This window comes from Mobula birostris, chromosome 3 (assembly GCF_030028105.1).
Source record: "Mobula birostris isolate sMobBir1 chromosome 3, sMobBir1.hap1, whole genome shotgun sequence".
NCBI classification, from domain to species: domain Eukaryota; kingdom Metazoa; phylum Chordata; class Chondrichthyes; order Myliobatiformes; family Myliobatidae; genus Mobula; species Mobula birostris.
In genome coordinates, this window is record NC_092372.1 from 232,242,472 (window position 1) to 232,255,369 (window position 12,898).

At 46.2% G+C, this 12,898-nt stretch overlaps 2 protein-coding genes across 5 annotated transcripts in view; both read right to left on the reverse strand.

The window, feature by feature from the left end:
* Nucleotides 1–1,174, reverse strand: part of mapk15 (mitogen-activated protein kinase 15) — a 177,028-nt gene extending 175,854 nt beyond the window's left edge. For all 4 annotated transcript variants that reach the window (XM_072254351.1, XM_072254350.1, XM_072254349.1 and 1 more), the window contains exon 1: nucleotides 1,072–1,174. In XM_072254351.1, coding sequence (XP_072110452.1) covers nucleotides 1,072–1,140 — 69 coding nt within the window. In that variant the 5' untranslated portion in view covers nucleotides 1,141–1,174. The remainder of the gene's footprint in view (nucleotides 1–1,071) is intronic.
* Nucleotides 1,175–2,677: 1,503 nt separating this feature from the next.
* vps28 (VPS28 subunit of ESCRT-I) overlaps nucleotides 2,678–12,898 on the reverse strand; it is a 49,749-nt gene continuing 39,528 nt past the window's right edge. Inside the window, exons 8-10 of the mRNA XM_072254354.1 lie at nucleotides 8,306–8,359; nucleotides 5,403–5,494; nucleotides 2,678–4,421 (exon numbers count right to left, since the gene is read on the reverse strand). Of these exons, the coding sequence (XP_072110455.1) occupies nucleotides 4,301–4,421; nucleotides 5,403–5,494; nucleotides 8,306–8,359 (267 nt within the window). The 3' untranslated portion in view covers nucleotides 2,678–4,300. The remainder of the gene's footprint in view (nucleotides 4,422–5,402; nucleotides 5,495–8,305; nucleotides 8,360–12,898) is intronic.

The window sequence follows — 12,898 nt, forward strand, 5'->3', positions numbered from 1 at the left end:
GTTCCCATAATCTAATCCATCCAGCATTCTCTTTTACATTCTACCATCTGGCAGGAGACTAAACTGCATAAAAACAAAAACAACAGGAATTCTGCAGATGCTGGAAATTCAAGCGACACACATAAAAGTTGCTGGTGAACGCAGCAGGCCAGGCAGCATCTCTAGGAAGAGGTGCAGTCGACGTTTCAGGCCGAGACCCTTCGTCAGGACTTCGTTAGTCCTCTTCCTAGAGATGCTGCCTGGCCTGCTGCGTTCACCAGCAACTTTTATGTGTGTTGCATAAAAACAAGAATGGTTTGGATGGGAAACAGTTTCTTCCTGCAGGCACAATCAAGCTTCTGAACTCTCGGCTGATTCATATTAGAAGTACCACTGGTTAATCTGTTCCTTACCTTACAATATTTAAATGAACACAGTTCTGTTTATTACTCATGTGTGATTCATCTGTAGATTTTATCCTTACCATAAGTTATCGGTGTTATGTGTATTCTGTACTTTACACCTTGGTTCAAGAAACACTGTCTCATTTCTATATACTTTATATACATGTATGTCGTTAAATGGCAATAAACTTCACTTGACACTTGATTTCACTATCCTGCCTGGCACTCTACTGTTGTAGCTGAACAGATATAAATAAGAGAATGAAAAAACGTTAGGTTTTCTTTCCTTTGCTTTTTCTGAGTAAAACCTCTTCAAGCTAAACGTTAATATCACCACTCCGACTCTGTCCACTCGGACGATGGCCGCTGGGCTTGCTCTTCCTTTAGCTTGCTCTCACTAATCGATCCCAGGTCCGAATGGTCGCTGGCCAAATCTCTCTCACGCTGCTGCGACCCGCTCCTGCCTTTCTTCCTCGGGCAGTGGACCTGATTGAAGTCCACTCCTCCCCAAACTTCCGACATCCCGTGTGGCCGCTGGTCAAAGTTCGATTACGCTACCGCGAAATGGGCCAAATTATACGGGCGTTTTAGTCGGCATGGACCCATTTGTACGCTGCGTAGCGACCCCTGCCCTCGCCCCGGGCCCCGGACCCCATCCGCAATGATCACCGCCACAAGCCGCACTCACCCCCTTCCCCAGACGCCGCTTCAGCTGATATTTGCGGCTGATCTTCTCGTCCACCTCAGCCGCGCTCATCGCATCCGTTCAAACGCTGGGCCTGGTTACCGAGGCAACGGTGGGGGCGGGGCGGCGCCTGCGCAGCCGGACTGACGGACGCCACTTCACGTGATGGCGGGAAGGTCGAAGCGGGCGGCAGGGCGGGCGGATCGTCGGGTGGCCGATACGGCGGAACCCGGCGGACGGGTCCGACCTGGTAGCTTGGCCCCGGTGCCGTGGGCGTCAGGTGTACGGGGTGGGGGACCCAGCGCCCCGGGCAACTGGTGATGTGGGCGGGGGTCCGAGGAACAGAACAAACCTCTGACAGGTAGTGGCCGGTGCACAAACGGTCAGCTGCGTGGCTGGTCCCCAGTCTCGGCCCCACAGTCACTACAGCAGAGGGCTAATTTATGCCCAACACCCGGCATTTCAGTGCTTGTACTCGCTGGAGTTCCATAGAATGACCTGGATGAGGAGGTGGAGGGATGGGTTAGTAAATTTGCTGATGACACAAAGGTTGTTGTGTTGTGGATAGTGTGGAGGGTTGTCAGAGGTTACAGCGGGACATTGATAGATGCAAAACTTCTCAAGTGACAGATGGAGTTCAACCCAGATAAGTGCGAGGTGGTTGTTAAATATGTGGAGGGTCAAATATGATGGCAGAATGTAGTATTAATGATAAGACTCTTGGCAGTGTGGAGGATCAGAGGGATCTTGGGGTCAGAGTCCATAGGATACTCAAAGCTGCTGCGCAGGTTGACTGGTTAAGAAGGCATACGGTGTATTGGCCTTCATCAACCGTGGGATTGAGTTTAAGAGCCGAGAGGTAATGTTGCAGCTATATCGGACCCTGGTCAGACCCCACTTGGAGTACTGTGCTCAGTTCTGGTCGCCTCACTACAGGAAGGATGTGAAAGCCATAGAAAGGGTGCAGAGGAGATTTACAAGGATGTTGTCTGGATTGGGGAGCATGCCTTATGAGAATGGGTTGAGTGAACTCGGCCTTTTCTCCTTGGAGCGACAGAGGGTGAGAGGTGACCTGATAGAGGTTTATAAGATGATGAGAAGCACTGATCATGTGGATAGTCAGAGGATTTTTCCCAGGGCTGAAATAGCTAGCACGAGAGGGCAGTTTTATGGTGCTTGGAAGTAAGTAGAGGAGATGCCGGGGTAAGTTTTCATACGCAGACTTGTGAGTGCGTGGAATGGGCTGCCGGTGACAGTGGTGGAGGCGGATACAATAGGGTCTTTTAAGAGACTCCCGGACAGGTACATGGAGCTTAGAAAAATAGAGGGCTATGTGTAATCCTAGGTTAATTTCTGAAGTAAGTACATGTTCAGCACTGCATTGTGGGCCAAAGGGCCTGTATTGTGCTGTAGGTTTTTCTATGTTTCTAGTGAGGGGAATCACTGAAACCCATTTATATCCTGTGTAGTACTGGTCCTATCTCTTGTGACTGGTCACCACCCTCAGAAGAATCAAATTACACAGTACTACACTAGGTGCTGGTCAGTCATCAGGAGCTTTAGATATCAGAAGGAGGCAGTGAATAGAAAACACACATCACATCAGGAGGTAAGTTTTTATTTTAAAAATAGCAAGATATACAAAATATTTACATGTGTAAGGACAATTCAAAATTCCAACATCCTGTTTAGGTTCCAAATCTCATATCAACAAAAAACAAATTTCTATTTAGTTAAAATCAGCAATATTCATTAGAATAACTTTTATTGCTCCAATTCCTCTAATTATATCTAATGTTACTCCCTATTAGAAAGATTACAGACTAAACTTTGCTCTCAATTTATCCTTATTAATTGGAAAACTAATTGAATTCCTATTTTTAAGTATTATGGTTAACTTCAATTCCAGTCAGTATGTCTACAAATTCAGTTTCAAAGTTTATATTATAGCTTAACTCTTTTCAATTCTCCAACATCGCAACTTTTAAAGTAAATCTTATTCAGTAATTTATCAAAGTCTTTGCAAAAATAATCAGTTCTTGCAGAAAATCAAATTCAGATCCTTTGAATGAAAATAATCTTATACATTCTACTGTCGTTATTAAACATTTCATTCCCAAGCTGGTTCTTCGATCTTGGGTGGCTCGCAATCTTGTTTGTTTTGTTGAATGAAATAGTTGATCATCCGCAGAAAGTTGATTCACAAACTTATACAAAAACAAAATCCCTTGGTGTGATTTAACAGAACTAATTCCGGTTACCCGGTAGAGATCATGGATATTCGTCTCTGCCGATATTGTCTCATTACAGCTGCTGCTTGTTATTGTCAGAGCTTCAATGGATCTTTTATTGCTATCGTCTCTCCTCCAGGGGTTTCACCCTGAGGTTTTCAAGTAGGGTAGAGATACCCACTACTAATTCCACTTCTAATGGTTTATATTTTTTGTTTCTAAGTTTGCTGCATTTCTCTTTCTTTCCCACACCTGCGTCAACCACACCTTGTTCTTACATAGTTTCCCCAAGTTCTTTTTGTTAAATTCAGTAAACTTCATTTTCACCCCTCCACAGGTAGAGCTTTCTAACATTACGTCTTTGGGTTTAATTAACCTGGTTTACACACTGAATATTGAGAGTCTAAAGAATGGATGCAGAGAGAATGGTGAAGGAGTACAGGACCAAAGAGCACAGCCTCAGACTGGAGGGAAATCCATTTAGAAGAGACGAGAATTAATTTCTTTAGCCAAAGGATGGTGAATCCGTGGAATTCATTGCCACAGGCAGCTGTGGAGATTAAATCACTGGGTATATTTAAAGGGGAGGCTGTTAGGTTCTTGATTAGTCAGGATATCAAAGGTTATTGGGAGAAGGGAGGAGAATGGAGTTGAAAGGGATAATAAATCAGCCATGATAGAATGGCAGAGCAGACTCAATGGGCCAAATGGCTAAATTCTGCTCCCATGTCTTATGGTAACAGGCAGTCAGCCTGAGTTATGGTCATTGGATGAGTCAACTGCAGCACAACACCAGGATCATTGTTTTTCTTAAACCGGTTTATTTAAAGAAAATGGTGTCTGAAACAAAAACTCTAGAAAGGAGGATCCAATGAACCCGGGGACAGACCAGACATACACAATGACAGTAGGAAGTACAGAGAAAGCAGAAGGAACCTATTTCAGTGAACCAATACCAGTCCCCATTGGTGGGCACAAAAATCTCTGCATAACCAGATGCTTCAGGATGCATGGAGGAACCTGTTGAACGAGTTGTAGGCAGATTCGAGATCAAACAGCATCTGACGAACCTGCACGTCATCCAATTCATCAGAAGCCAACATAGCACTGAGCTTCTGAAGCCTGGAACAGAGAGGGTGCAGGTTACAGTCTGCTCCACAGATCACTGACTGACTGCAGGTGCCCAGAGTATCCAGCGCGAGATTATGGATTCCACTATCCCCACAGCCTGTAATCATTCCCCAAACTAATCACAGTGACCCACTCTCTCCACAAAACCCTGGACAAGTCCAACACTAATGTCACTGCCCTGTGCTCCCCCACAGCCCTGTATCAGACCCACAATAATCCCACTGCCCCACTCTCTCCCCACAGCCCTTCATCAGTTCCATACTAATCCCACTGTCCCACTCTCTCCCCACAGTCCGGTATCAGTCCCCAAACTAATCCCACTGTCCCACTCTCTCCCCACAGTCCGGTATCAGTCCCCACACTAATCCCACTGTCCCACTCTCTCCCCACAGTCCGGTATCAGTCCCCACACTAATCCCACTGTCCCACTCTCTCCTGACAGTCCTGTATCAGTCCCCACACTAATCCTACCGTCCCACTCTCTCCTCACAGTCCTGTGTCAGACCCCACACTAATCCCACTGCCCCACTCTCTCCCCACAGCCCTGTGTCAGTCCCCACACTAATCCCACTGTCCCACTCTCTCCCCACAGCCCTGTGTCAGTCCCCACACTAATCCCACTGTCCCACTCTCTCCCCACAGTCCTGGATCAGTCCCCACATTAATCCCACTGCCCCACTCTCTCCCCACAGCCCTGTGTCAGTCCCCACACTAATCCCACTGTCCCACTCTCCCCACAGTCCTGTGTCAGTCCCCACACTAATCCCACTGCCCCACTCTCTCCCCACAGTCCTGGATCAGTCCCCACATTAATCCCACTGCCCCACTCTCTCCCCACAGCCCTGTGTCAGTCCCCACACTAATCCCACTGTCCCACTCTCCCCACAGTCCTGTGTCAGTCCCCACACTAATCCCACTGTCACACTCTCTCCCCTTACCTTTTCACTCCGACCACACTGCACAACCACTCACCACTGATCAACTTTCTCCTTTCCTTCAAAATCTGGTGGCAGGTTACTCATCCGATTCATGGTCTCCATCAGCTCTCGCAGGTCAGGTTGGATCTAAGGAAACAGTTATTAAGACGTGGAACGTGATGCTGTATTGAGCTCACAGAGGTTCTGAAAACCTCAGGTCATGTTCCAGATTCCAGCTACCTCTGGGGAAAAAGCATTGGAGTTTACCAGGAGGGTGGATGAGGGTAGGGCAGTGGATGTTGTCTATATGGACAACACACTAAGGCCTTTGACAAGGTCCCTTATGGCAGGCTGCTTGGGAAGGTTAGATTGCATGAGGTTAAGGGGAGATAGTGGAATATTCCAATCCAGGCAATATCTTGGTGAATTATTTCTGCATCCTCTCAAACACATCCACATTCTTCCTAAAGTGTAGTGATGGGAAATGAACACCATACCAGGACTGCAGCTTGAACATTGTTTTATAGAGTTGTAACATGACATCCCTGCCCGGGTTAATGAAGAAAAGTATGATCTTCTCTTAAAGTATCCTGTACACCTTCAATGCTCCATTCACCTGTACTGCCACTGCCAGGGTCCTTTGGACCTACATCCTTACTGAACTATGAGGTAGTTACAGAATTGCACAAAACCTGGAACACCCCAGTCCTGTGTATTGTCATCTCAGTGTAACACAGCATCACAATACTTAGACTCAGCTGATGAAGGCAAGCATGTCATATCCCTTGCATCTCCTTTGAACTTACCCCCCTTACCTTAAATGCATACCCTTTGGTATTAGACACTTCCACCCTGGGAAGGCCAAGCTTTTATGTATATTTGAGGCAGAGGTTGATAGATTCCTAATAGGTCAGGGCATGAAGGGATACGGGGAGAAGGCAGGAGATTAGGGCTGAGGGCTATAGTCTGGAATGAAAAGTCTCATTCGCGCACGTCTAGCCTCACCCCATCCTCTCGCTACCACACCAGGGATAGGGTTCCTCTTGTCCTCAGCTACCACCACACAAGCTTCCGCATCCAGCACATAAATTCTCTGTAACTTCCACCACCTCCAACGGGATCCCACCGCCAAGCACATCTTTCACTCCCCCCCACTTACTGCTTTCAAAACATGACTCCCTTGTCCATTCGTCCCTCCCCTCTGATCTTCCTCCTGGCACCTATCCTTGCAAGTGGAACAAGAGCTACACCTGCCCTTCACCTCCTTCATTATCATTCAGTCCTTCCAGGTGAGGCAACACTTCACCTGTGAGTCTGCTGGACTCATCTATATCCGGTGCTCCCAGTGTGGCCTTATGTATATCGGTGAGACCTGACGTAGATTGGGAGACCGTTTCGCCAGACACCTACGCTCCATCCACCCCAAAAAGTGGGCTCCCAGTGGCCACCTGTTTTTCATTCTATTTCCCATTCCAGCATGTCAGTTCATGGCCTCCTATACTGCCGTGATGAGGCCACACTCAGGTTGGAGGAGCAACACATTATATTCCGTCTGGGTAGCCTCCAATCTGACATCATGAACATCATTTTCTCAAACTTCCAGTCATGCCCTCCCGTACCCCGCCCTCTCTTTCACCATTCCCCATCCCCATATCCCTCTCTCACTTTATCTCCTTCCCTGCCCATCACCTCCCTCTGGTGCTCCTCACCTTCTCTTTCTTCCATGGCCTTCTGTCCTCTCCTATCGGATTGTCCCTTCTCCAGCCCAATCAAATTCCTAGCTCTTTATTTCACCTTGTATTTCTTCCTCCCCTCTCCCCATCTTCCTACTCTGACTTCTCATCGTTCTTCTTCAGTACTGATGAAGCGACTCGGCCCTTAACATTGACTGTTTATTCTTTCTCATAGATGCTGCCTGGCCTGTTGAGTTCCTCCAGCATTTTGTGTGTGCTGCTTGGATTTCCGGCATCTACAGATTTTCTCTTGTTGGTGATAAGACATGGTACAGCTGGAGGAAATCTGTCAAGAAGAGCTGAGTTACATGAGAGCGACCATGGTGTTGCCTGAGAACACAAGCGGCAGCTGCAAAAGGACAGACTGAACCACTGAAAGACCTAACTGCCAAGCACAGCCACAGCTTACTCTTGCCCACACCGCACCAGAATATGTGGACCCTGGATAAATCTCTACAGCCAGAGGACCCTCCAACAGACAACCCAGTTCCCAAACTGGGGTCCACGGAGCTCTTGCTTAATGGTATTGGTCCATGGCACACAAAAAGGTTGGGGGCCCCCTGCTCGAACCCTTTCTTATCCATGTTTAGTCATAGTCATATAACGCTAGAGCATAGAAACGTGCCTCTCAGCCCGTCTAGTCTATACAAACTGTTAATCTGCCTCATCCCATTGACCTGTACCCAAAAAGCAGCCCTCCATACCCCTCACATCCATTTAGCCATTCAAATTTCTCTGAAATTGAGCCCATATCGACTACTTGCACTGGCTTCCCAGGCTTATCCTCAGAGCTTTTCTTAGCATAACAATGTTAACTATACTCTAATCCTCTGGTACCTCACCTGTCCAAGTGATTTTACTATAGGCAGGATGTGGTTAGGTTGGAAAGGGTACAGAAAAGATCCACAGAGACGGTGTCCAGAGAACAGGGCTTGAGTTACGAGGAGAGTTTCCACGGGCAACGCCAACACTGATCACTGATGTGCAGATAGAATAACACCCCTGCCACATCACCGTCTACTGAAACTAATTTAGTCCTTGGTTCAGGGCCCAGGGCACATTTAAAGCTGTACGAAAACAAACAGGAAGTGTGGATTTGTTCTGTGATGATCCAGAAATCAGTACCTTTTACATGCTGGAAACATTAACCTGGGGTTTCACTACAGCCTCCAGGAGCTACGTATGGCAGGCACTGGCCACACGCTGCAATGGTTCACCTACTCACCTCATCCATGGCTCTGATCTCCAGACGCAGCTTGTCCATCACCGTGATGAAGAGCTGTGGAGAGACATAGATGGTCAAGGAGTATAAACTATGGCAGACAGTCACACAGTATGGACGTTGGCCCTGCTGCCCAACCCACCCTCGTGTGAAGAAACAGATGGTCAAGGAGTAAAAACCATGGTAACGGAGCACTGTGGGAGAGGTCATGGGGTCAAATGGTCATAGCATAGACACTAGACCTACTGCCCAACTCATGTGACTGATTCCCATCTATCCTCATTCCGTTTGCCCTGTATCCCTCTAAAGCTTACCTATCTATATACCTGCCCAAGTACTTTTTCAGTATTACCCGCCTCAATCATTTCCTCTGGCAGCTCATTCCATATATTGACCATCCTCAGTGTTACCCCTCAGAGTCCTATTAAATCTCTCCCTCTCAACTTCAACCTGTGCCCTCTAGTTCTTGATCAACCCTGGGGAAAACAACTGAGTGCGTTCACCCAATTTCTATCCCTCGTGATTTTACACACCTCTATTAGATCACCCGTCATTCTCCCACGTTTAAATGTGAAAGTCCCAACCTGCTTGACCTCTCTCCATAACTCAGTCCCGAGTGAGTCCTGACAAAGTCCTTGTACATTTTTTCTGTGCTCTGTCCAGCTTCATGGCATCGTTCCTAAGGCTGAACAAATGCAGCCTCACCAACATAACATCCCAGTGCCCAGACTGATGAAGGCCAGTGTGCCAAGATTCTTCTTCATCACAACTTTCAGTGTACTCCTAGATCCCTGTTCTACATTTCCCAGGACTCAGCCATTCACTGTGAAAGCTCTTTCATCATTTCTCTTTGCATGGCCATGAGTGGAACCACAAGAATTGGGAGAAATTCTTAAAGAAATTTCTTTCTATTGTGGAGTAAATGACAGAAGTTAAGGCTATTTCCTGGATGACTATTTTCTGAAGATGCTGCAGTCGATTGTTAAGGATGAGATCTCATGGTACTTGGAGGCACATGATAAAATAGGCCATAGTCAGCATGGTTTCCTTGAGGGAAAATCTTGCCTGACAAATCTCTTTGAGGAATTAACAAACAGGATAAACAAGGAAAGTCAATGGATATTGTGTACTTGGATTTTCAGAAGACCTTTGACAAGGTCATAGTCATAGCAAAGTACAGTACCAAAACAGTTTCTTTGGCTCATCTAGTCCATGTTGAACCATTTAAACTGCCTACTTCCATCGACCTGAAGCTGGACCATAGCCCTGCATACCCTGACCATCCATGTACCTAATCAAACATCGCTAGAACATTGAAATCAAAATCACATCCACCCCTCATTCCACCCTCTGAGTGGAAAAGGTTTCCCTTTGTGTTCCCCTTAAACATTTCACCTTTCAGCCTTAACTCGTGACCTCCAGTTGTAGTCTCGCCCACCTCATGGAAAAAGCCTGCTTGCACTTACCCTATCTGTATCCCACATAATTTTATATACCCCTGACAAATCTCCCCTCAATCTTCTATGTTCTAGGGAATTAGGTTCTAACCCATTCAAACTTCCCAAGGGCAACATGGTAGTCTAGTGGCTAGCACAATGCTTTACAGTACTGGTGACCAGGATCATTTCCCAACAGTTGTCTGGGAGAAGTTTATACACTCTCCCCGTGACCGCGAGAGTTTCCTCTGGGTGCTTCGGTTTCCTCCCACAGTCCAAACACAAACAGATCGGTAGGTTAGCAGGACCTCGAGGGTGGTAATCTCAGCATTGCTACCTGTGCTACGTGCCAGTGAGGGTAGGAATAGGATGCTCTGGAGGATGAACAAGTGGCTGAGGAACTGGTGTAGGGGGCAGGGTTTCAGATTTCAGGATAATTGGGACCTCTTCTGGGGCAGGTGGGACCTGTACAAGAGAGACGGGTTACACTTGAACTACAGGGGGACCAATATCCTTTCAGGGAGGTTTGTTAGTGCTATTGGGGAGGCTTTAAACTAGATTTGCAGGGGGATGGGAACCAGAGTCCCAGAGCTGACAGTGTGGCTGGGGTGAAAATAAATGATGTTAAAAGTTCAAGCAAATCCGCTAATAGAAAGGTTGTGAGTGGTGGTAAAAATCTTCTGAGGTGTATATATTTCAATGCTAGAAGTATTGTGGGGAAGGCGGATGAGTTGATGGTGTGGATTGACACGTGGAATTATGATGTTATAGCAATTAGTGAAACTTGGCTACAGGAGGGGCAGGACTGGCAGCTTAGTGTTCCAGGGTTCCGATGTTTCAGATGTGATCGAGGCAGGGGAATGAAAGGTGGGGGAGTAGCATTGCTTGTTAGGGAAAATATTACAGCAGTGCTCAGGCCGGACAGATTAGAGGGCTTGTCTACTGAATCCTTATGGGTGGAGCTGAGAAACAGGAAAGGTATGGCCACATTAGTGGGATTGTATTACAGTCAACGAGACTTGGAAGAGCAAATCTGCAGAGAGATAGCAGGCAACTGCAGGAAACATAAAGTTGTGGTGGTAGGGGATTTTAATTTTCCATATATTGATTGGGACTCCCATACTGTTAGGGGTCTAGATGGTTGAGTTTGTAAAATGTGTTCTGGAAAGTTTTCTAAATCAATATATAGAGGGACCAACTAGAGGGGATGCAATATTGGATCTCCTGTTAGGAAATGAGTTAGGACAAGTGACGGAAGTCTGTGTAGGGGAGCACTTTGGTTCCAGTGATCATAACACCATTAGTTTCAACTTGATCATGGACAAGGATAGATCTGGTCCTAGGGTTGAGGTTCTGAACTGGAAGAAGTCCTAATTTGAAGAAATGAGAAAGGATCTAAAAAGCGTGGATTGGGACAGGTTGTTCTCTGGCAAAGATGTGATTGGTAGGTGGGAAGCCTTCAAAGGAGAAATGTTGAGAGTGCAGAGTTTGTATGTTCCTGTCAGGATTAAAGGCAAAGTGAATAGGAATAAGGAACCTTGGTTCTCAAGGGATATTGCAACTCTGATAAAGAAGAAGAGAGAGTTGTGTGAAATGTATAGGAAACAGGGAGTAAATCAGGTGCTTGAGGAGTATAAGTGCAAGAAAATACTTAAGAAAGAAATCAGGAGGGCTAAAAGAAGACATGAGGTTGCCTTGGCAGTCAAAGTGAAGGATAATCCAAAGAGCGTTTACAGGTATACTAAGAGCAAAAGGATTGTAAGGGATAAAATTGGTCCTCTTGAAGATCAGAGTGGTCAGCTATGTGTGGAACCAAAGGAAATTGGGGAGATCTTAAATAGGTTTTTTGTGTCTGTATTTACTAAGGAAACTGGCATGAAGTCTATGGAATTAAGGGAATCAAGTAGTGAGATCATGGAAACTGTACAGATTGAAAAGGAGGAGGTGCTTGCTGTCTTGAGGAAAACTAAAGTGGATAAATCCCCAGGATCTGACAGGGTGTTCCCTCGGACCTTGAATGAGACTAGTGTTGAAATTGAGGGGGCCCTGGCAGAAATATTTAAAATGTCGCTGTCTACGGGTAAGGTGCCGGAGGACTGGAGAGTGGCTCATGTTGTTCCGTTGTTTAAAAAAGGATCGAAAAGTAATCCGGGAAATTATAGGCCGGTAAGTTTAACGTCGGTAGTAGGTAAGTTATTGGAGGGAGTACTAAGAGACAGAATCTACAAGCATTTGGATGGACAGGGACTTATTAGGGAAAGTCAACATGGCTTTGTGCGTGGTAGGTCATGTTTGACCAATCTATTGGAGTTTTTTGAGGAGGTTGCCAGGAAAATGGATGAAGGGAAGGCAGTGGATATTGTCTACATGGATTCCAGTAAAGCCTTTGACAAGGTCCCGCATGGGAGGTTAGTTAAGAAAATTCAGTCACTAGGTATACATGGAGAGGTGGTAAATTGGATTAGACATTGGCTCAATGGGAGAAGCCAAAGAGTGGTGGTAGAGAATTGCTTCTCTGAATGGAGACCTGTGACTAGTGGTGTGCCACAGGGATCACTGCTGGGTCCATTGTTATTTGTCATCTATATCAATGATCTGGATGATAATGTAGTAAATTGGATCAGCAAATTTGCTGATGATACAAAAATTGGAGGTGTAGTAGACAGTGAGGAAGGTTTTCAGAGCCTGCAGAGGGACTTGGACCAGCTGGAAAAATGGGCTGAAAATTGCAGATGGAGCTTAATACAGACAAGTGTGAGGTATTGCACGTTGGAAGGACAAACCAAGGTAGAACATACAGGGTTAATGGTAAGGCACTGAGGAGTGCAGTAGAACAGAGAGATCTGGGAATACAGATACAAAATTCCCTAAAAGTGGCGTCACAGTGGCCTCAAGTATAGGGTCGTAAAGAGAGCTTTTGGTACATTGGCCTTTATTAATCAAAGTATTGAGTATAAGAGCTGGAATGTTATGATGAGGTTGTATAAGGCATTGGTGAGGCCAAATCTGGAGTATTGTGTTCAGTTTTGGTCACCAAATTACAGGAAGGATATAAATAAGGTTGAAAGAGTGCAGAGAAGGTTTACAAGGATGTTGCCGGGACTTGAGAAACTCAGTTACAGAGAAAGGTTGAATAGGTTAGGACTTTATTCCCTGGAGC